This window comes from Cydia fagiglandana, chromosome Z (assembly GCF_963556715.1).
Source record: "Cydia fagiglandana chromosome Z, ilCydFagi1.1, whole genome shotgun sequence".
NCBI lineage: Eukaryota > Metazoa > Arthropoda > Insecta > Lepidoptera > Tortricidae > Cydia > Cydia fagiglandana.
Genome location: NC_085959.1, coordinates 16,975,679 through 16,999,222, shown reverse-complemented (window position 1 = coordinate 16,999,222; position 23,544 = coordinate 16,975,679). Strand labels below are relative to the sequence as shown.

The window sequence follows — 23,544 nt, the reverse complement described above, 5'->3', positions numbered from 1 at the left end:
ATCGATATTTTCAAGGTATTCGCCGTGAACACGTACAGGTACATTTTTCATTCATTTTAACAACTTGCATGATGCCGACGACCACTTTCCTCTTTACCTGGCTGCTTATTAACCGATTGAACGTCTTCTTTGCTTTCATGACACTTTTTTTAATTCATTATTTTATTTCCGGGAACAATTAAAAATCACAATGTGCTATGTCAGGGGAATATTATATGAGGAATGAGGTAGGAGAAAGATGTTTTTGTTTTGTATTATGAAGTAAAAAAAGCACCTAAGTGGACCTCTCTTTTAATAGATTTTACATGCCTTTTTACAAATTAATCGGGCATGGCAAGGTGATGTTTAATTAAATAATATTTTATATAATTGTAAATAGTACCTAGTTAATAAGGTGACACGATGGAAATAGTTAAATATTTGAAAGGAAGACGGTAAAATTTGTAATTTCTAAGCCGATATTGTTTTCTTTTCGACGATGTTATATTATTACGTACATGTATTTAGGTAAGACAACTGAAAATAAAAGATACCATAATACTGGTTTGTTTATTTAGCAAATCTCATAGTTCATAAGGTACCAATGTTGGATAAGACCGGATCGGATTTATAGGCAACATTAGGTACCTACGTTACGTATTATATACAGATTAAACTTTAAACTTAAGTGCTCTGCTCTACTAGTCTGGTTAATGACAGATGAACCTTCAAAAACGCGGCAATTTTAAATTTGTCCTTACTTACGCAAACAAAACGTACAAGTGTAAAAGGCTTGCTACACGGTCGCCGACAAGCCTTCTAACCGTCTGACCTTGGTCTATCCTTGGTCAGTTTTGGTCATATTTTGTTGGTAACAACTGTCTACACGGTCCGGGACCAGCCAAGGCCACGCGGTCTGGGGGCTTGTCGGCGACCGTGTAGCAAGGGCTTAAGTCCGGAAGAAAATACTAAGTAGGTACTGAATACAATATAGAAATCATAAAAAGTATCAAGATTATGCAATCCTTAAAATCAAAGAGTAGCCCGCTACAGATTTTTTGAACTTGCCACGTTTTTGCAGGTTCGTCTTTCATTAGCCAGACTTTAAACTTTCAGCGACTTGTACTACCTACTAACAACTTTAAAGGAGAATCTTAATCGATTTTTTCGAAAAATTTGCACAATCTAGAAGCGATAAGTAATTATGTATTTTTCCTTCTGTTATCTTTTCTAAGACATAAGACGGCAATATGTTTCCCATTGTCGGTCAATGAATGTCATAAAGTATGATTTTTTATAGAGTGCAACTGAATCTTTGTAAATACATTTAAATATTTTTAAAATAAGTCATATAAATAATTAAAAGCATTAATTTGACGTCTGTAATATGAAAATTAAGATTATCATCAAAATTAAACGTAACCAATAATTTTATTCATAGATAATGTTGTTCAAATGTAGGCAATGTCAAGTTATATTTTTAACTGCGTACAGGGTCTGTTCCGCGCCACCGCAAACCACAGGCTTGGAATTAATTATCTTCTGGGATGGATCTAAAAATTCTAAAAGATAAAGCAGACTTCGTGTGAAGTCTTTATGCATGTAGAATGAAAGTTCAAAAGAGAATAACAGGATCGGAACAAAAATTTTCAATCGGTGCCTACGCTCCAACAATCTATAAAATATTGCTTACTTGTAAAAAAACGACGTCATGTCATTTGTCGTTCGCAAAAAAGAAAAAACAGCTCAGGCAAGGCATCGCAAGATTTGTAAGGTTTTAATGTGATTTAGGTTTGGGCTTATTGTGTTGTAAAACGGGAGGTTGAGTGTGAACATCGTTATATAATCATTTATTTTTTTGTTCGCCTTTGCTAAAATATTTATAATCTAACTTAGAACATTTTTTTATATGTTTTGAAATGTCATCAAAAATACTGCTGTGTTAATTTCTGTCTAGACTAAGAACATCCTCGGGAAGCTAGGTATAACGGCTACAACTCGAAGGACTTATGACCAGATGAGGTTTATTTTATATTATATAAATGCAAAGTATTTATTGAAATATCAACATATTACGCTGAATAACAACACTCAGAACAGACTATGCACATATCTGGGAATTGTGTCTTTATTACTGTAAATATTAAGTGTAATCAGAGGTCACACTGTATATAGATGCAATACCTTGAAGCGTTCGTCCAATTTGGGACTACTAGGACAGCTTCAAACAATCCTTATGCATAGCAGAGTGACGTTAAAATAATTAACTCACACGTAAAAACTTTCGCAAATGCTTCTAATATCTAATTATTTATATAAATAAAGTTTTCAAATCTCTATCTTTCAACACAACTCTAACAATACAACAGGTAAGGGTCACAAGAAAATGTTCACGCTTGTGTCAGTGCAGACGTAACTTTTCCTTGTCTTCGTTCTATTGAGTTCTTGATATCATCATACCACACCCCTATGTCTGTATGGCTCCTCAAGTCCTGGAACGCCTGGCACCCTTCAATGCTGCTCAGAACACCATACACAGCGATATCTGCAAGATTAGGCTGGCCACCACCCAGGAACTTAGTGCCTTTCTTTCTAAGTGCCCCCATCCAGTCATTTGCAGCATCATAGAGTGACTGACGGACATCATCTTTGATGTGGTGCCTGTAAGTGTCACAAAAAATACATTAACTAAACTGAATGTGGTACAAAGGTAAGTAGTAAGTGAGAAATATATGTATTGCACCAAAATCATAAAGCCTACCTTGTCTTCAGTCGCTTAGCAATAACCCACATAGCAGCAGCTCCCCCATAGACCATGAGTGCGCACTCCCAGGCAGGGAAAGACTCACGCCAGCGACCAGCTTCCTCAAACCACTTGAAAGTATCTAGAGCTTCCCCTGCTGTTCGGTATACATTGGGCGACAGGGTGTGCACTAGCACACGATCGGCCCACTGCCGCCATTCTCGCTCTTCACTATAAATAAAATATAATAACTAAACAATAAGATTCCGTATTTTACATTTCAGCTATAGAACAACTTGCCAGTTTAATCGTCTATGAGTTAAATTGAATCAAGTGGCACAAACACACCTAATATAACAGCATCATCAACTAGTTGACTAGTGAATACAACAAAGCTAGTTTGACACAATGTTTTTATCACAGTTTTAAGTATGAATCATTTTTTATGAGTGAAACAATTGTTGAAAATATTATCAGGCTTGTCCACACAGAGCGAGCATACGCGCAAGGCACATCTACACTGGCGGATTTTTGCGCGAGGAAATTGCTTCGCGCGTATGCTCTCTCTGTGTGATTCAAAATAGGTACTAAATAAATCAGACCTTGTTGGGCATTAGATAAACATAACGTACATAAAACAAAAATGAATTACTTACGCTTCTGCATTTCTTTCATTTTGATCAGAGACAACTGAGTTATGCATTATAAAATACTTGTTTGTTACATCAGTCACTTCCTTGCCCTGGTCATTCAGGAACTTTGTAATAGGGTAGAACTTCACAACATCTCGCAGTTGGCAATTTTTGTCTCTCAGGAAAGTCTCCAGTACAGATACTATAGCTGAACTGTCCATTAGTTGCTAAAACAATAAAATTGCAGATAAAGTTAAAAAAATCATTATAATGAAACATTAAATATTTTATAGTGGCATAATGGTAACAGTAATTAAATCCGGACTCCAGGCTCCCATGAGCCATGGCAAAATGCCGGGATAATGCAAGGAAGAAGTAAATATTTTATATTTTTTAAAACAAATACCTGGTAACCTCCATCCACTTTGGCTAATAGAATAGGAACTTTTTTGTAACCTGACCACTTGATGGCTTGTCGGAGAACAGCATCCACCTCCACTACCTCGTAACTGATACCCCGGGCATCAAGGTATGCGCGCACTTTGCAGCAGAATGGGCAGGTGCGGTATTGAAATAGTACAAGCTGCAAGTTACTGGTATCCAAGTCGTTACTGATCTGAAAATATTAATATTCTCTTTTGAACACACTGCCTAACTTTGAAACTTTGCTAACTTGTCGATGACAAGTATATAAATGTACATATTATTATATTAATTATATAGTCTGCAGTGGCTAGCACTAGCAGGACATAGAGTTGGCACCTACAGAAAAGTTCAAATACAAGGATCTATTGATTTGAAACACAGTGGGCAACAACACAAAACACAAGGTTCTGTTCAAAGACTTCAAAGTAAGTTGAACTAGTAAGTAATGATAGTTTGGACACTAAGCAAGTGTGCCCATTTGGTGGCTGCATAATGAGGAAGCATTGACTTTGCCATATGAACTCTCCTAGATTGAAGCTATATATTTTATCAAGTTTATCACTGTTTCAAAACTGGCACAACACAACAATCTTTATTGATTTCATTTCTTGATTTCATCTTTAACTTCAGATCAGCAAATAAAATAAAAATAAGACATAACAAAATTACTTTGTACTGAGCTTGGTAATTCGGTGCTTCCTTAAGGAATGGATATTCTTGATTTTCTATGGGAGCCACCTGCTTTTTAGCGTTGATCTTATAGTGTGTATAGCCACCCCACCCTGCACCGACTAGGACCCCAACACTCGCGCCGATTAAGGTTATTTGTGCTGTAGACCTTGGGAGCCGGCCTTTGGTAGAGTAATATAGTTTAGCTAATTTCGCATTCTCCATTAGAGACGGTATGATTATCTTACGAAACAAAGTAAATTTTGGACGCCACATTTTAATTTAAACGCTCAATACTGTATTTATTAAAATCCACTAGTCACACAATCGAAATAGTTACTGAAAATCGGTTTTCACGTTTTCACTGTTTCTGTCTCTAGACAGTCAGTGACAGTCAGTTCTATTTGACAACCTCTAATCTGACACTGACATTGATGGCCTCTCCAATTCTCTCCATCCAACGTAGGTGTTATCTAAATAAGTAGGAGAAACGAATTCAATCGACTGATGACCTTCCGAATACGAATAATTTCTGAAAAACAATGGGTGTGCCGCAGGGCTCATACTAACGAACGCTTTTTAGTATGACCTCTTAAAAAGCGCTTGAATCCGTCCGCACGCTAAATTATTACTTAATTGGATTTAATGGCCAACGCTTAAAGTCGAAAATCCAACAACGCTTAATAAAAAGCGCCACCGCCATCGTGTGAATAAATACACATGTGTCATTCAAACGCTTAGAGTCTGTGCGGAAAGAGAAGAGTCGTGGGATTTGAGGGCGCGCCAGTGCTATTTTAGGGTTTTTGCTATGCTGACAACACTGGTCACGTGATTATAGTACGACACTAAAGGTCATGATACTTGAATCCCTTTTGTTCCGGTTTTTTACCACAGCTTACTAAACGGAGCCTGGTGCTGGTGTCGGCTCGTCAACTCAATCCTCTGATTTAGCGCAGGCACTAGTTTTCTTTTTAAAACACACTTGTTTTTATATCTCAGATACTAAAACGTGACTGCGATTGACAAAACTGCTAAAACTATTTAAGAATCTGTCCAAAACAACTGTGATTTTAGTACCAAACAAGATACGAGTCTCATTTACGTGCTGCCTAATCTGTGCAGTCCAACAGTTATTAAAACCGGGTAGATCGGGTAGAAATTGGGCAATAGAACTGTAATTTTATCTGGGATATATTTCACCCATTGTAAACTTGACTTGTAATGTATGTGTACATTATTAATAATAAATATGAATATGAATAAAAATAGTGCATAAGTAGGTAGGCCTTATTGGGATATGTCCGGTTCTCTCATCGCACCATATTTTACTTCGCCGAAAAATCACTGCTAAATATGGAATATTATAATTTCGTAACTAACAGAACCTACAAATAAAGAAATATTTTATTAGAAAAAGTTTTATTCTTTGTAATCGAAGTCTGAATTAAAATATTCAATGTCACTTATGTTTGAGCTAGCTTCAAAACAACCAGGGACACTCATAGAACTATTTTCATCTGAACTGGATGTGCTTGAATCCGGCACGTAGATTACGAATTCTTGCATATCACCTACTTAGCGGTCTTTTATTCGAGATACCGTAGGTAGTTTTACACAATCCTGAAAAAGAAATTACATATAAATATGCATAAAATGGCAAGTATCAAGACTATTTGTCAGTTATTTTAAATATCACGAATGACCTGCATATTTATGAAAATTAATATATTTTGAATGAATATACTTACCGATGATGTACCGGAGACAAGTTACTTAGGGGGCTTATTAAATAGGTAATTATTTAATATTAAATACAACATCAATACCCGCGAATAGCGGAAACACGTTCCGCGACTTTTTGTAAGTCGATAGTCGGCTTTTAGCCGTTTTCTTCCCGCTGACAAAACCGAACAATGTTAAATATAATTTTCCTTGTGGTTTTATGTACGGTTTTATCGTGTTTTGAATATTTTTTATACATAAAACTTGCGGTTTTTGTTAATAAAAATATACATTGACAGAAGTTTGTTTACTTTTTACAAGACAGGTGTCAAAGGTTTGATTGCCATATAAAATTTAAAATGTTAGTTCCCGTTTCTGCCACGACTCTTCTCTTTCCGCACAGACTCTATTAACGGGCGTTGTAATAGCGCTCGTATGAGGCCTAACACACTTCCGCACCGCGACCTTGGTGCGCCCCATCAAAGAGTATAGAGTCTGTGCGGAAAGAGAAGAGTCGTGGCAGAAACGGGAACTAACATTTTAAATTTTATATGGCAATCAAACCTTTGACACCTGTCTTGTAAAAAGTAAACAAACTTCTGTCAATGTATATTTTTATTAACAAAAACCGCAAGTTTTATGTATAAAAAATATTCAAAACACGATAAAACCGTACATAAAACCACAAGGAAAATTATATTTAACATTGTTCGGTTTTGTCAGCGGGAAGAAAACGGCTAAAAGCCGACTATCGACTTACAAAAAGTCGCGGAACGTGTTTCCGCTATTCGCGGGTATTGATGTTGTATTTAATATTAAATAATTACCTATTTAATAAGCCCCCTAAGTAACTTGTCTCCGGTACATCATCGGTAAGTATATTCATTCAAAATATATTAATTTTCATAAATATGCAGGTCATTCGTGATATTTAAAATAACTGACAAATAGTCTTGATACTTGCCATTTTATGCATATTTATATGTAATTTCTTTTTCAGGATTGTGTAAAACTACCTACGGTATCTCGAATAAAAGACCGCTAAGTAGGTGATATGCAAGAATTCGTAATCTACGTGCCGGATTCAAGCACATCCAGTTCAGATGAAAATAGTTCTATGAGTGTCCCTGGTTGTTTTGAAGCTAGCTCAAACATAAGTGACATTGAATATTTTAATTCAGACTTCGATTACAAAGAATAAAACTTTTTCTAATAAAATATTTCTTTATTTGTAGGTTCTGTTAGTTACGAAATTATAATATTCCATATTTAGCAGTGATTTTTCGGCGAAGTAAAATATGGTGCGATGAGAGAACCGGACATATCCCAATAAGGCCTACCTACTTATGCACTATTTTTATTCATATTCATATTTATTATTAATAATGTACACATACATTACAAGTCAAGTTTACAATGGGTGAAATATATCCCAGATAAAATTACAGTTCTATTGCCCAATTTCTACCCGATCTACCCGGTTTTAATAACTGTTGGACTGCACAGATTAGGCAGCACGTAAATGAGACTCGTATCTTGTTTGGTACTAAAATCACAGTTGTTTTGGACAGATTCTTAAATAGTTTTAGCAGTTTTGTCAATCGCAGTCACGTTTTAGTATCTGAGATATAAAAACAAGTGTGTTTTAAAAAGAAAACTAGTGCCTGCGCTAAATCAGAGGATTGAGTTGACGAGCCGACACCAGCACCAGGCTCCGTTTAGTAAGCTGTGGTAAAAAACCGGAACAAAAGGGATTCAAGTATCATGACCTTTAGTGTCGTACTATAATCACGTGACCAGTGTTGTCAGCATAGCAAAAACCCTAAAATAGCACTGGCGCGCCCTCAAATCCCACGACTCTTCTCTTTCCGCACAGACTCTAGTAAATATTTTACCGCACCCAGTGAGAGCGAAAAAGAGATATTTGCGCGAAGCGCGTAATAATTTGAGTTTTTTTTATTTCGAAAATCAACGCTTGATAAAAAGCGCCACCGCCATCGTGAAATGTATCCATTTTGAGCTTAGAGTATTTAGTAACTGGAGATGCCTTGGTTGGTTGGTTATTAAATGCTATAAGTTACGCGCTTTGTAAAAGCGAACGTGCTTATGTGTTCGTGCGTATAATAAACCGGTAATATAAAATCATCCGCATAGTGGGCATCCCTAATAAACCATAGACAACATTGTATATAGAGTTTCAAGTCAGTCTTTCTTTTTCTTGCTTTGATTGTTCGACGTTCATGGTAAAATTGTTGTAGTTAACCGAGTCAGTAATATTTTTGTGTTGTTGAAATGTACGATTGAACACTTGTTGTGTTCCTATCATTTTCTATACCTTTTAAAGAACTTGAATTATTTCTATTGACGGCGTTTCCTTTGGCACTCGTAAGGTACATAATACTGATGCTCACCAATTTAATTGTCGGAGTTTTAGAAGAAGTTTTGATGATTTGTGCTGCGTGGCATTAATTTTAGTGTATTGTGCGTAGGAGAGTGGTTATGCTGGAAGTATGCCGTCGTCGTCGCGGACGCGGGGCTCCGGCCGCGGCCCCGATGGGGCGCTCAGGCCTCCGGTCATAGCTCCTATGTCAGAACGACAGCAGCTGGCCTTGGTGATGCAGATATCGTCACAGGATGCTCCACCAGGTTTGATCACACTCTAAATACGCACTTGTTGTTTGTAAAGTTGTCATGCGTTATTTCCCGCCCTTTTTATGTTCAGCCGCTCCATCCACTGCTGAAGAAAGGAAACGTACCAGGCAGCAGCGCAACGAGCGCGGCGAAACGCCTCTACACGTAGCCGCCATCAGAGGAGACCATGATCAAGTGAAAAAGCTCCTCGACCAAGGACAAGATCCAGATGTCCCAGATTTTGCGGGTATGTTATTTGTTATTGTTAACAAAAACTAGTTTGTATGCAAATCAACCCTATCTAACAACATCCATATATTTGAATTTCTCTTTCATTGCGATGGCTATATCTCACTGTACTGAACCGTTTAAAAAGTGTTCAGTACAGTGAGACATAGCAAGAGCTGCTGTGGCTGATTGATTCAAGTACTATAAACTAATTTAAATAACATTCATATATTATATTTAAATATTCCTACATTTTCTTAAAATTCACCCTGACAATATACCTATTACTGCAATCCATACATAATAATGAACAAAATCCTTTGCTGATACAACATAAAGATTTTATTGTTATTTTCACAATGAGTGAGTGAATGAGTAAGTATTAGTTACCATGTATTTATAATGCAATTGTTACTAAGATGCTCTGATCATAACAACATATCTTGATACTTAATCACTCCTTGTCCCAGCTGTGGCTGCACATCACATCCTATCATAAGTATAGGACACAAAACTACTTTGAATACATACATGTACTATAAAGAGAAATAATCACTATATAAAAAAATTAAATTTAAAATTTGTGCCATGCGCACACAAAGTTGTCAATTTGGCACAGGAAATTTGAAATGAAAATCTTAAATAATTTCTTTTTAATTCCTTTGTGTCTTTTTATGGGGCTAGCCAAGCTCAATAGATGTTTATTATAATAATTATTACAGATCCACATGATGAACCTTTTGCCTGAATAAAAATGCTATATGCAACATTTATTATAAGTGTAATACAAACTATCAATACCGTGCATTGTATTAACAATAACATGTACATGATTTAGTTTCATTATACCCCTCTAACCGGCTGAGATAAAGAAACTTTGGCTTTACTTAAACTTTGGAGCCTTCCCATTTTTATTACTCTCAGTATTAAATTTAACATTTTTGACCTCGAGTTGTGTCAATATAGTTTATTCTTTTGTTCGGGAGGCCATCTTACCTTCCAAGTAAATAAAAAAAATTAGTGTTACCATTTCTTGTCATTAATTGGCAAAAACAAACCAATAAAATTGATTTCTGTGCCGAGGCAATGGATGACACAAATCATGTTTGACATAAATATGATGCTATATTTGAATTTAACTTAAATAGGAAAAGTTTCTAAATTGCAAGAAATGATTTTGATTTCTGTTATGCGATATCACAAACTTTGATACCGAGTAGAGTATGTCGATGCGAAGGGCGAGTTGAGACAGTTTGGTTATTGAAATGTTAAATATTGTCAACAAACCGTAACAAATTCTCCTTCTGTATGTTTCTGCCCACATTTGAGTGCCATTTAATAAGGTAGGTTCAAATATCAAAATGGGTAAATTGTGTCATAGTTAATTTGCTGTCACTCTTAATGTTATCGTCACATGTCTTTGAGACCTTTAGTTTTGTGGTTGTTTCAGTTACTTGCCTTTTGGTAAAAGATATTCCTTGGTATATAAGGTGAAGATGATGTCTGATAAAGCAGAAATTGAATCAAAAATTTACTTATAAACTTAATCGAATTATTATTATTTAAATGCAGCTGCATTCTTAGTTACTTTTTATTCAGATATCATAATCTTTACCGGTTACATTGGCAATTATGCATTTAAAAAAATAAATTCGATTCCAGACAATATTAGCCTACTTATAAGTGTTTGCTGCTATATGGTGTTCTGCCTTTTCGCAGAACTATTTTTGGCGGAATTTCATTTGCCAACCAACATTTCGCCGACGTTTCACTTTGACAACTAACAATTAGCAAATTTTTGTATGACAACTTTTCAGTTGGTAGAATTATTGTAAAGCAGATTATTATAACGCCTCTCAACTTTTGGGAGACTTATCATTTGTCAAATCTGTCACTTGGTCGAACAACTCTTGGACGAATAACGTTTCGTTGAAACTACAGTTCGCTTTTCATACATTAGGCAAGTTACAAATAAGAAAAAGATACATACCAAACAATCAAAAATGGCCGAGTTGTTGTGCTTTTTATAATGTATATTTTAATATTTGAAGCCAGTGGCAGCGAGCGAGCGAAGCGAGCGAGCAAGACCTTCCTGGGCAGAACCGACTTGGATATGGTTAGGTTAGAAGACTAAGGCGGGAGCTTTGCTCCCGCCTTAGTCTTCGAGGTTATTTTTTTTTTAAAAACCCAAAAAACGTAATTACACAGCAATTTTCGCGTCAAATATCTCGACCATTTTTGATTTTAGAGGAAAATTTATTAAGAAAGAAGTGATTATTTCAACGAAAGTGTTTTGAAACCCCCAGGTTTTTTCATTTTCTCAAAAAAAATCTAAGTCCCAGAAACGGCCCCCCTTTGGTACAGTACAATCTGACCAAATGAAACAATTGGTAAACAATAAACAACTAAGTGTATATTATGCCAACTAAAACATTCTGCGACATGAAAGTTGGCATTATAAAACACAGACCAAACGTTTAGTTGGTAACTGTGCGGTTGGCAAATGAAAAAAAAAGATTTAAAAAGTTGGAAAATGAAGATTCGGCGAAATAAAATTCCGCCAAACGTGAGTTGGGAAGTGATAATCGGCCATAACATTTTCGGCGATAAATAAGAGAACCCTGCTATATACATAGTAAGAATGATTAACAAACATTGAGTTTATGTGAAGAAAAAGCTTGTGTTCATGTTGTTTAACGTCCTAAAATTTTACAGTACTATGTACAGTTAATTAAATTTGCTACTATGTATTGTGATTTTACTGACGTTAAAATCCAAATACAATGGTTCAATTGGCGCTAAATGTTTCGAATTTTCCTGGAATTGTTCTTCAGGGTGTGGGTTCTGTCACATGCACATCACAGCGCGCAAAATTTGCTGCCCAGTGACGCGTGCAGAATGCCTTGGAAGCATTAGGTCTAAATTCTTTTTATCTAAGGAGTATCCTTTATTTTCTCCATGTGTCTTGATGTCCACGCTGCTTTTCAATGTTAATTAATCCTCTAAGAACAAATAAAATTGCTTTCTATAAAAAAATATTGTAATTGGTATTTTTTACAAGTAGTCACACTACTATTAATTAATTTTACTGCAGTTTACCTACATAAAATATAGAGTAAGCAATTTTTACCAACAACAGACAATTTAGTGAACTGCTCTAAAAAAGTTTTTCAGTAGAAGTACAAAATAATTCTACATCTACATATCTGTTTAACAATATAGCCATGAATAGTAAAACAAAATGGGAACTATTTTAACGCACACTGAGTTTACTGAATCACCTGTTGACGTAAAATATTCCCACTTCATATTCTATTTACATACTACATATTTTTATATAATGTTCAATATTTTAGTGGTAACTACTGAGAAAAATAAATCCCAGTAATAGTTACAATCAACTCACTTTGGGATTAATTTTGTCAGTTGTTCCCAGTGATAAAAGTGAGAAATAATACTGAGTTATCCTTGGTCAACAAGTCAACTTAGTGGTTACTAGTGGGAACCAACCAACCTTCACATTCATGGTATTTAACCGTTAAAAATTTATAAACGTTAAAATTGTAGGGTAGGAATATATTTCAGTAGTCTCATACTTACACATGGTTGTCATTATAAAAAATTGTGAAAAAAAAACGTTGGCGAACAACATTTTAGTTTTAGAACTTTAACCTTGGCCTAATGGATAGCTTAATTTACTGATCATTTTCATTCACAATAATATGAACATGATTCTGAATGTGTTTGTAAATTTTAAAACTCCATTATTGTGCTAAACAAAGGCTTTATAATCGATGACAAGCCACCTACCTGCTTATCTAATTGATGGTTTGTTTCGTTAGGTTGGACACCCCTGCACGAGGCGTGTATATATGGCTGGTACCAGGTGGTCATAGTCCTTGTCAAGGGTGGGGCCAACGTGAACGCGAGGGGCCTCGACGACGACACCCCCCTGCACGACGCCACCACCTCGGGCAACTTGAAGATGGTTAAATTTCTAGTTGAGCATGGTGCCGATCCATTTGTTAAAAATGCAAAGGCTAAAATGCCCATCGATTATGCGGCTCCTCATATTTACGAATTTCTGGAATCTTTGAAGGGTATGTTGATTTTTTAATTGAATTTTAACGTTTCTTTTGAATTTGCAGTTTTCCACTTTGTTGATACTTGATAGCTGTATTCCTGAGCCTTCATTATTCAACTTAGTTATTTCGTGCTAATATTAATTAATTCATATCTTAAACAAAAGTGCAATGGATTATTAAATATTATATTTTTAAATCATGTAGGTAAATACGAAACGTACATTGTACTTACACCAGCGCAGAGCTTGTTACTTAATACACGTTTTATAAAATTAATTTATGGCTATGGTTTATATAGACAGCAGGCACCTAAGTGTTATGCTACTTATGGTTTTTAATTAATGATTTTATTTGCCTTCCATTTTGTTTGCGTACAACACGTTAATACCCACACACCCCTGCATATTTCCAATCACGTTTGTAAACGGATGCTACTTATGCTACCCTAGTTAGCATCCTAAAGCAGTTTTCCGCTCCACGTATACATATAATTGACTTAAAAATAAAAAATAATCTCCATCCACAGCCGACATTTCCAGATTTAGACCAAGATAAGTCTGCAACGATTTTGATATCTTATACCTTTAAACGAGCAATTCTTGTATATTTATTTATGTACCTACGTATATATTTCGGGGATTACGGAAACTGCTTATGATTTCGATGAAATTTGCTATATGAGGGTTTTCGGGGCCGAAAAATCGATCTAGCTAGGGTTATCTCTAGGAAAATGCGCATTTATGAGTTTATTTTATGTTTTCCAACAAAGCTCGGTCTCCCAGATATTAATTCATGATTAGGCATCAGAGTTTTTTATGGCGCGGTAAGACGTTAGTGAGCTATGATGTCGACATTAGCAATAAAATTTAACTTCTATAAATTCCTAATCATACTCATTCATTTTTCAATTGGTGATTTTAATTTTATAATCAAGGATAAGGATGTTAACGAGTTTATAAACGTTCCTTTGATTTTGTCTTTTAGTATACACCGTGTTTTTTTTGATTTCCGTTAATTTCAAGGGTGCATTCCTGAGCTTAAATTAAGTAACTTTCTCAAAGACACCGATGTTCTAATTAACTCCATTTCGGAGATAATCAATAATTTATTTTTTTCCTATAAGGCCTCTGCAAGCGTGTCCACTTGCCTTAGGGCTGGTTTACATATTGGTTAGTGTTAAGAATGAGTTCATACATTTGCTACTAAACTTAAGTACAATCTCGGTCGATCGATGTTCGAAATGACATTGATATGTCACAGATTTCAATTGTTTGGTTGAGTTAAATGTAATGCCCGTGTTACAACAACGCTATATGCTACATTTAATTACATTTTAAACTTAATTTTTTCTTTAAAAAAAAGCAAAAAAAAAAGTTTTTTTTTTTTAATTAACTATGTCAATTAGTTCACTTAAACGTTCTTAACCATACCCCGAAGTTAACGGAATTCAATAAAAACACGGTGTATAAATATTACAAATAATAAATACCATTTTATATATTGATTACAATTTCGTAATACTATACCGTCGTTTCGTAATATTACGAAACTTCATAAAACCGCAATATGTATATTAGGAGAAAAAGTATTAAAAAATTTTTCGATGCAAAAAAATCATTATTTTTACTTGTAATATTAATGCATTCAAAGACAAAATTAAATTATTATTTATTAATTATGAACTACCTATTCAACGTTCCTGTCCTTAATTATTAAGGAAGAGTCTAATTTTATTGTAATTAATAAGCCCTAATGTCCTTGACTTAATTTTTGCGTCCGTACCACACTATTGAATTGACAATTTAATCAGATTTAGAAAAAAATTGTCCCGGCTGACTTTTAGTTTGTACGCGCCATTATAAAATTAAATAAAAAAAACCCAAAACGCAGTTCTTTAGAAGAAAAAAATCCAAAGAATGGGTGTCTATGGATCATATTAATTTTTAAACATGGCAACATTACGAAGCACGTCACTTCACTAGTAATGATCGGTCCCACAGTCCCACTTGCCTGTCGCCATTATCTGACTTGGAAAAAAACAGCCGTCTAGCGCTGTGATGGCCGCTTGCGTTACTAACTTCGCGACGGTGTTGAGGACCGATTTAGCATAAATTTATTGATAAAATTGTGGAGTGCAACAAGTAAAAATTATTAATAGTGCCCGAAGACGTGAAATGCAAAGAAAGACGCTCTCGAATATTAAAGGCGAGTATTATTTTATTCTTAGTCTTAGCAAATCGCGCACGCCGCCGCTGTTTTAAGATGACTCTTAACAGTGTATAAATCATAATTTAGATATTGACTGACGTGACAAAGTGATTAAATCCTCATTTCTGTGTTAACCCCGTTATCGTCATTTACATGGTATTAAGAGCACCGTATCGGTTAGTACGATAAAGATTTCGTTTCTTGATGTTAATGCCCTCTATTCAGCGATCGATCATGGTGATATTTCGCTATATGTATTGTGTGTGGTGCAGGTATGCGGAAAAGTGGCGTATACCTACACATCTTTATCGGTTCAAAGTAAAACTATTAATTCGTTTTATAGTATTCGTTGAGAACAGTAACAGGACGAAAATTCTCCAAGCATATCTGTCAATAATCATAGGACCTCTTCCTACTCTTATATTACAAAACTATAAAAGTCCATTATTCATATTATGTAGGTGGACATAACATAACCTAGCATTAAGTTTAATAATACCTACTAGTTAGCGAATATTTGTTATGAATAGTTTGTGTTTGGAACATGTGAAATATGTTCACAGATAATAACGTGAGAGCCTCACACACGGGTCGGGCAAGAGATGACAGCAGCAAGAAAGTTGGCAATGCAAGTACTTCTAGTGACAGCAGCAAGCGCAACATGGACTGCCTAGCACAGGAACACTTTGACAACAAGGACTCAGCGGCACAAGACAAAGGCAGTGGAGATAATAAAGATGGTGATGAAAGAATACATACTAGAAGAAATAATACACCTCAATATTTTTTCAACTACATATCCTCATAAAAATAAGTTCTCACCACACCTGCTTGTAAAGGCTCTTTTTATTCATAAAAAAACTGTTGAGAAAGGTGCAATCAAATCAGATTCAAATTTAGTTTGATTCAGATTCAAGTTTAGACTTTTCAGTGATGATGTTGAATGAAATGATACATATTTATTATCATTCATTTGATTTGTAATGTTTTACAGTTATTATTTTCCTCGCTTTGGCGTGATGAAAGTATTTGTATTTCACTTGGCAGCAAAGTTTGTTTAAACCCTTGCAATGCTTAAAATTCCACTTTTGGAACCACTTGCTTTGCAGTTTCCGAATCTTTAGTTTGCTCAGGAATTGCCCCCTTCCCTGTTGTATAACAAATAACTATCAACTTACCTTAATTACTAATACTTAATGTTACATTTTGTTACAGAAGGCAATCAACTTAGTAGTGGAGTTGTGTCTTCATCTCAGGATGAAGTAGCCGCAGGCCCAAAACGGCCGTTCACAGATGAAGGTCATGAGGCAGACTCTGTAGAAGATGACATTTCCAAACGCAAGAAGAGAAAGGAGAATGAAGATAAGGAGCCCATGGCTAAACCAGCTCCAGTTGCACGTAGTGGCCCCGGACGGTATTTATCTATTTTACTTATCATGAAATAATGTTCATTACTATCGGAATACACAAGTTTCATTATTGACTATTTATTGTCTTTTCAGCATTCTTACAGGCACAAAGCCTCCAGGGCCAGCTAGTAAGACTGGTGCCACTCCACTAGGAAAAGGTGCCAATGTGCAGGGTGGAGGAAAAGGCAGCACGGCAGGCTCCTCCACAGGGAAAGCTGGCCAGCAAGCTCAGGGCAAGGGCGGCAGTGTGGCGGGCAAACAGGGTGCTCAAAACCAGGTACACATTTCCAAACATTGGGTGTACATTGTAACAAAAAGCCAGTTTAAACAACCATCACCAATATAAAATTACTTACAAGGTTACATTTAAAAATAAATAAAATGAAATAAGTTTCCTTATTCTTGACCTTTCTTTGGTACCATTTTAGTCCTTGAAAAATTCTATAAAGGGGACAGGTTGATTATGTACATATCTTGACCAACATGTGATATGCATACATCAGGGGTTTAGATGCGAGAATGTTTTACACTAGATAAAAAACATTTCTAAGCTCATGCTTAGTACAGTCAACGGTAAAAATATGGGTGTAGACAACTTACTCAAAAATATGTCCCATAGTTCTTAATTCACTGACAAGAGTTATGGAACATATTTTTGAAATGATTTGTACACCCATATTTTTACTGTTGACTGTACTAGGGATGTACCGACTAGTCGGGAAAGCCGACTATCCGGCCTCATTTGTAGTCGGCGACTAGTCGGCAAATATGGCCGATTAGTCGGCACTTTATAAATGACAGAAAATAGGGCAGAAAGAAATAAACAGCAAATATTTACCATAAGCGTTTCACCTATATTCCCCGAATTCCTATTTAGGATGCTTATGAAAACTTTTGTTCGAATTATTGACCGTGTGGGCGCTTGTCCGGTTGTCATAGGAAATAATCTAATTGATTTAATGTTTTAGCTTTACTATTTATAATATGATTAATAGCGCGACGAAGGGGGTAAAACGATTGTTATTTAACTGCATCAGACCAGAACTTAGACGAAACTAATGATCTGGCCGACTAATCGGCGCTCGGATAGCCGATCCCCTAGTCGGCCAAATCAATAGTCGGTACATCACTATTTAGTACCTAATTTTTTTTATTCAAACGTAATTATTCCAACACCAAAATCCAAAAAACTGATGGATGGTTATATTTATGACACGTTTAAGTCATTTATATAAACCTCATACTGATGGCAAAGTAATTAATTTACATATTGATCCCCTAATTGCTTAGTTTGGAAGTTTTTTTTTATATTTTTGATGTTGTTCATTGATTGTGTGTGGTACAGTCAGCATCACCATTCTTAAAGTAAAAGAAAAATAACGGAAGAGTCATTTCAGTCATATGGTACTATTTTTCGATCAACATAATATGATTTATTTTATAGGGCAAGACATCTGGTAGTGCAAAAGGTGCAACTAGCATGGCTCCAAGTAAACAAGAGCGAAAAAGCCCAGTAGCCAGCCCCAAACCAAACCAGGCCAAGGATGCTGACGGTGACTCTGAAGATCAGAAAAACCAAGAATCTACAGCACCCAAGGTGCCGCCATTAAAGATAGTCATACCAGGCGGCGCAGGGGGCTCTGCCAACAGAAACGAGCAAGAAGGTGAAGGTAAATAGGTTTATATATAGGAAGGAAATAGTGAGGGCAAATACTATGTGCATCAACTAGTATTTATATTGATCCTGAAATGTAAACTTATGGTACACTGGTACATATTACATATTTAGGTTTTGGAGGAAAAGGTCTAGAAATGCATAAGTCATCAAAATGTCTTAATCTGGCACTGACATTATGACTGTAGTTGTCAAGAGTTAACATTGGACGATTCAATTATTGCAATAAAGCATTGAGCCATACAGTACCATCTAGTTTGGTGGTCAAATTATGGGCACGATTGTTTCTTAGACTTACGCCTCTTCTACAATCAATAGCTTTTAGTATACCTACTATAAGAAATGACATGCGTCACTTAAGGTGGGACCGGGCAACGCGGCAGCGGGAAGGGACGCGGCAGTGTGGCGACGCTGCCGTACGTGCTGCCGTGCACCAGCGCCGCCGACGCCGGCCAGACCTCGGACAGCTCCGACGGCAACTCGGACGACAAGCGCCCGGGAGAAGGGGGCAAGGTACACAACAATCAATACTTTACACTTATCCTATCCCTCGCGGCCAAGTAAGTGACCTTTGTTCAGTCTAAGAAACTTATTTAACTAACGATGTCGTCAATGCCAAAGAAGAAACATTTATGAAGTTAAAGAGCTGCTAGCGAATCCAGTTTTCCTTTTAAAAGTTAACTCAAAAACTATTTTTCCTCCCAAGGCTGGGCAAAGAGTCCTCCGTTCGCACAGGACGAACGATGGAGAGAGAGAGAAGGACAAGGAGAGGACTTCCCCTCAGACAGGGAGCGAGAGTCGCTCCGGGACGGGTTCCACTCAATCGACATTGAGTTCCAACAAGAGCCCCCCGCCCTCGGGCTCTGTAAGTTCTCTGTATCATGTATTATGATTAGATAGAACATTCTGTAGGTAGTCCGTCGTCGGGAACAGCATGTCACTGTCGTATGCAAACCTAGCAGATGAAAATAGGACATAGTACCAAACATTACCTACTATATGTATATGGCATGAATGTGTATCCTATTTCCGTACTATTTTAGAAATGTAGTGGTTGGCTCCGATTCTAGAAATTATTTAAATGTACCATGATGCTGAGCATGCGTCTCATTGATCTTACCTCTCTCGTTATATTATTACCTAAGTAATGAATGTATGGTTTAGTTTGTTTTTTGGCAGTTGTATAAAGATTCGTCTAGCTCTCTACTGTGGTGTATCATTGAGTTCCTCGTTATTACAGTTCTCTGTTCCTTGTTATAGGGGCAGGATAGCGAGCATGCTCCATCTACATCGTCTGGCAGTACCAGTGCCCGCTCCGAGACAGGTATGGCCTTTGACCTTTATTTTTTTGGGCTCCGTACCTCAAAAGGAAAAACGGAAAACATAGAATCACTTTGTTGTCCGTCTGAAAATAAGTTTACGTAAAAATACGGCGGTTTATGCCGCAAAAAAAGTATATTTTACACTCAAGGGCACACATATTCATAGGGTACTTTGTGTTGACCTACAACTATTAAATTTAGCAAGTAAGTAATATCGTCTTATACTACAAGTACAAGGAATAATCTGAAAACTGTACACTTGTAATTAAATCATAAAAAATATAGATGTACCTACAGTACAGAACCCTCGGTGAGCGAGTCCAACTCGCACTTGTCCTGTTTTTTCTCTATACTTATACTTTGTATCTTCTTAAAATTTGTTTATACATCCAGCTGTGAAAATATAACAGAGTTGTTAATTAAAAATCTCTCTAATTTTAGTGAACAATCCTGGGCCCTCAGTGGAGCTGCACCCTCGGAAGCGCAAGATTAAGGCTTCTAAGGATAGCCACTCGCGGGAGCCCGTCAAGACAGAGCCCACGCCAGACAGCACCGTGTCTCACAATGTCACACATTCCAACCCCTATCAAATGTACATTCATATTCGTAAACAGGTAAATAAAATATGTATAGTCAGCTATAGAGATAGTTGACACCCCGCATACAGACAGTCTCTGCAGGGGACGGGGGGAGTTCAACTATCACCGCAGCTGACTGTACAGATTACATATTTAATAATCATCTTGAGGACTAATATTTAACATGAATTATTGTTTTCCTTACAGATTGAAAATCGCCAGAAGAGCCTGTTTCCTGTCAAGCCGAAACCGCCCAAGGACTTTAACAAGTACCTGATGAACCGCTGTACTTACACTCTGCAGAGTAACGTGAACCCGGACCCGCAGGTGGAGATACCACACAACATGCCACCGCAAATGGTCAGCGAATTTACAGACCAGGAAAAAGAACGGTTAGAATTTGCTTTACTCCATTTTATTACCTCTGCTATTTCATGCATATATTTTGTGCTGCTTTATTTTAAAAATAAACCCTTATCTCATCGCAGGACACGCATGAGAATCCAGCACCTAGTCGAGAAAGAAAAACTGGTACTAGCTGTAGAACAAGAAATTTTACGCGTGCATGGGCGCGCCGAACGCGCAGTGATAAATCAGGTACGTAGTGTAAATATACCGTTTTGGTTCGATTGCTTATCGCTCGAGCGTAGTACTGTCGCCGTCAGATACCAGCTATGGACGTTTCTCACTTATCCCGGTCCTACTTGACTAAGTTTTATTGCGATTGATAGCTTGTAAACGTTAATCTAGTTTTGTCTCTAGCCTCGTGCCGCCCAATGTACATTAGGATGTACAATCAATTTCGATGGAATGACAACCTTAAAAAAAAAACAAATTAGGCAGCATTTCATTTGTCTCGTAAAATTTTCGAACAAATGAAATTCAACCCAATTGAAAATACAAAAAGATTCTATTTTCTTTGGCTATAATTTTGTATGGTGGGCGACACGAGGCTAGGATACCCTTGATGTCTATGATATTGTCTGTTTCCAGTCTCTTCCTTATTCGGTGTGCACAATGTTGCGTGATAAGGAAGTTTATAACGTGCTGGCTCCAGAGCAAGAGGAGAAACGGAACGCGCAGCGCTCGCGGTGCAACAGCCGACAGATCAACTCTTGGCTGCAGGAAGTCGATGATAAATGGGAGAAAATTAAGGTAATTTAACATGAGTTTTGTTGAATCACATATAGGGCTCATATCATTATAATAACAATCTGTGGATTGTCAAGAGGCATTTTTATAGATACACTTATTTTTAAGTATGACATAAGATTTCTGATTTTATTAATAGTCCATTAGTGCCAACAAAATCTAGACAAGTTAGTGTTAAATCTATTTGCCACTAAATGCATTTTATTTTTTCAACGTCATTTGACTCCTTTGAGCACTGCTTTTATTATTTCTCTTCTTTTTAAAAATGTAATAAAAATGCATGGTCATCATTACCCACTATTAATTAACAACAAAGTTGCGAACTTCCGACAAAACAGAACGCGGTAATTTTTACATTTCATGTTCAATTTCAACCCTTGCGTTCTATTTTCCAAATTATCAATTAAATTACTCTACTAATAATGATGTGTGTAAATTGTAATAATTGCTCATGCAATAAATTATTCTTTTGACAGGAGGGCATGCTTCGGCGTCAGAACACGGAAGCTGAAACTTTACATGCTGTTCAAAAAATGGGATGGGAGTGGAAACTGAAAGAACTCGGTATTTGCGACTACAAAACCACCCCTAAAATAGATCCCACACACGTACCTCAAATATTTGTTTCTAATTTCGACTTGCGCGCCTAAAACCGAATATCAGCCTGGTATCCAGACTGATATCCTTGTTTATATTATTGCTGTAATTATTATTAATAATATTGACTATAATTATGTTTTCTTATCATACTTGGACATATTCAATTGGTGCTAAAAATTGAAATTTAAATTATAATTTTACCTTGACATCAGCGCTGTTTTTCGCGTTTCTGACGGCTTTTAGTGAATTGGATAGCATTGTAAGAAGCATGATGCTGCGTGCATTTACTCTCCTTGGGTTTGTTCCCTACGCCGGGCGACCGATCTCTGCAGTCGTGCACATACATTGTATAATACATGCCATGAGTAAATGGCTAGTTGCAGCCGGGTGTTAACTGCTACAGTAGCATTCAATACTGAAAAGCCACTGATTTTATAGTGATTTATATTGAACGTAAATAAAACTAATTCGCCAAATTTATTCTCATGGCATTAGTATTTGTTATCAATTATCATCCTCTTGTTTGTGATTGAATATAAATTAACCTGACAATTAACAACGAAACGCGAATTCTATTTGCGTTCATGAAGTTTGTCACAAGTGCAGATGCCGAATCCGGTCCCGCTTGGGCACTTAAATTGTATTTTTTTGTGATTTTTTTTTATCTTTTGTTATTTTTAAGAATTTAAGTAATGATCTCATTTATATGATATGATACTTGATTATTATGAATTATGATTAATAAACAAATGTAGATTCTAAGGTAACTTCATTCATTGTTAACATAAAAATAAAGTATACAATTGATGTAAGGGTTAGCTAGAACATCAGACATTGTATTATCTAGCAAGCAAGTCCGTTGTATTCATTTCATGTGAACCCTTAAATATGTACACACATTAAAAGCCCAAAGTGTTAAGATAATTTCTATAAGGGACGTGATAGCGTCCTCCGACAATGTTATCGAAATCCGAAGTTTAGAATATTTAAACGGGTATTCGTTATCACATGTGGATAGTGCAAAATACTTACGTATACTTACCACGTGTTTCATTAAAAAGTAATTCTGATAAATGTTTCTAGATGTTGTTATCAATACAATATGTCAGTGTCTGTAATCAATCTTGAGTTGAATAGTAATTTAACTTATTAATCTATGTGGCTACTAAATTAATATACTGTGTTGTTGTGTGAATGTGCCGTAAGCATGGTTCACCTGATAATGTTTGGATTGTGTTTAATGACTGACAATTTGGAGAGCCCGCTTCTGTGTATACTTTATGGTCTTTGTTGATATCAATGGAATAGATTAAGTTTCATCTTGACTTCAGTACATAACTGGACGTACATTTTTGTAATATCTAGGACGAGATGCTAAATAAAGAATCAATGTGATTAAGAACAGAAATTTTATTGTTCCAATGAACCACCTAGATAAATAAACCGTCAGCATACCTATAACGAAACTAATACGTAAGGCTGATT

General features: G+C 36.2%; 2 protein-coding genes across 7 annotated transcripts; one reads left to right on the top strand and one right to left on the bottom strand.

Annotated features, from left to right (window-relative positions):
- Positions 1 to 2,089: 2,089 nt before the first annotated feature.
- LOC134679469 (prostaglandin E synthase 2) lies at positions 2,090 to 4,825 on the bottom strand. The gene is made up of 5 exons (XM_063538395.1): positions 4,450 to 4,825; positions 3,761 to 3,970; positions 3,379 to 3,581; positions 2,741 to 2,953; positions 2,090 to 2,640 (listed from the first exon to the last, which is right to left on the bottom strand). Exons 1-5 carry the CDS (start codon positions 4,723 to 4,725, stop codon positions 2,370 to 2,372), a joined length of 1,173 nt encoding a protein of 390 aa, XP_063394465.1. The 5' UTR covers positions 4,726 to 4,825; the 3' UTR covers positions 2,090 to 2,369.
- A 3,563-nt stretch (positions 4,826 to 8,388) lies between these two features.
- LOC134679443 (ankyrin repeat domain-containing protein 12-like) lies at positions 8,389 to 23,467 on the top strand. Of its 6 annotated transcripts, none has more exons than XM_063538351.1 (16): positions 8,389 to 8,561; positions 8,661 to 8,817; positions 8,894 to 9,049; positions 12,873 to 13,130; positions 15,887 to 16,063; positions 16,539 to 16,737; positions 16,826 to 17,009; positions 18,177 to 18,396; positions 18,769 to 18,920; positions 19,114 to 19,272; positions 19,668 to 19,731; positions 20,171 to 20,343; positions 20,515 to 20,699; positions 20,796 to 20,904; positions 21,301 to 21,462; positions 21,936 to 23,467. In XM_063538351.1, exons 2-16 carry the CDS (start codon positions 8,682 to 8,684, stop codon positions 22,107 to 22,109), a joined length of 2,508 nt encoding a protein of 835 aa, XP_063394421.1. In that variant the 5' UTR covers positions 8,389 to 8,561; positions 8,661 to 8,681; the 3' UTR covers positions 22,110 to 23,467. The 6 variants fall into 6 exon arrangements, with proteins under 6 accessions (XP_063394421.1, XP_063394420.1, XP_063394424.1 ...); XM_063538350.1 differs by having other exon boundaries at positions 18,177 to 18,402; XM_063538354.1 differs by lacking the exon at positions 15,887 to 16,063 and having other exon boundaries at positions 18,177 to 18,402.
- Positions 23,468 to 23,544: the final 77 nt, after the last annotated feature.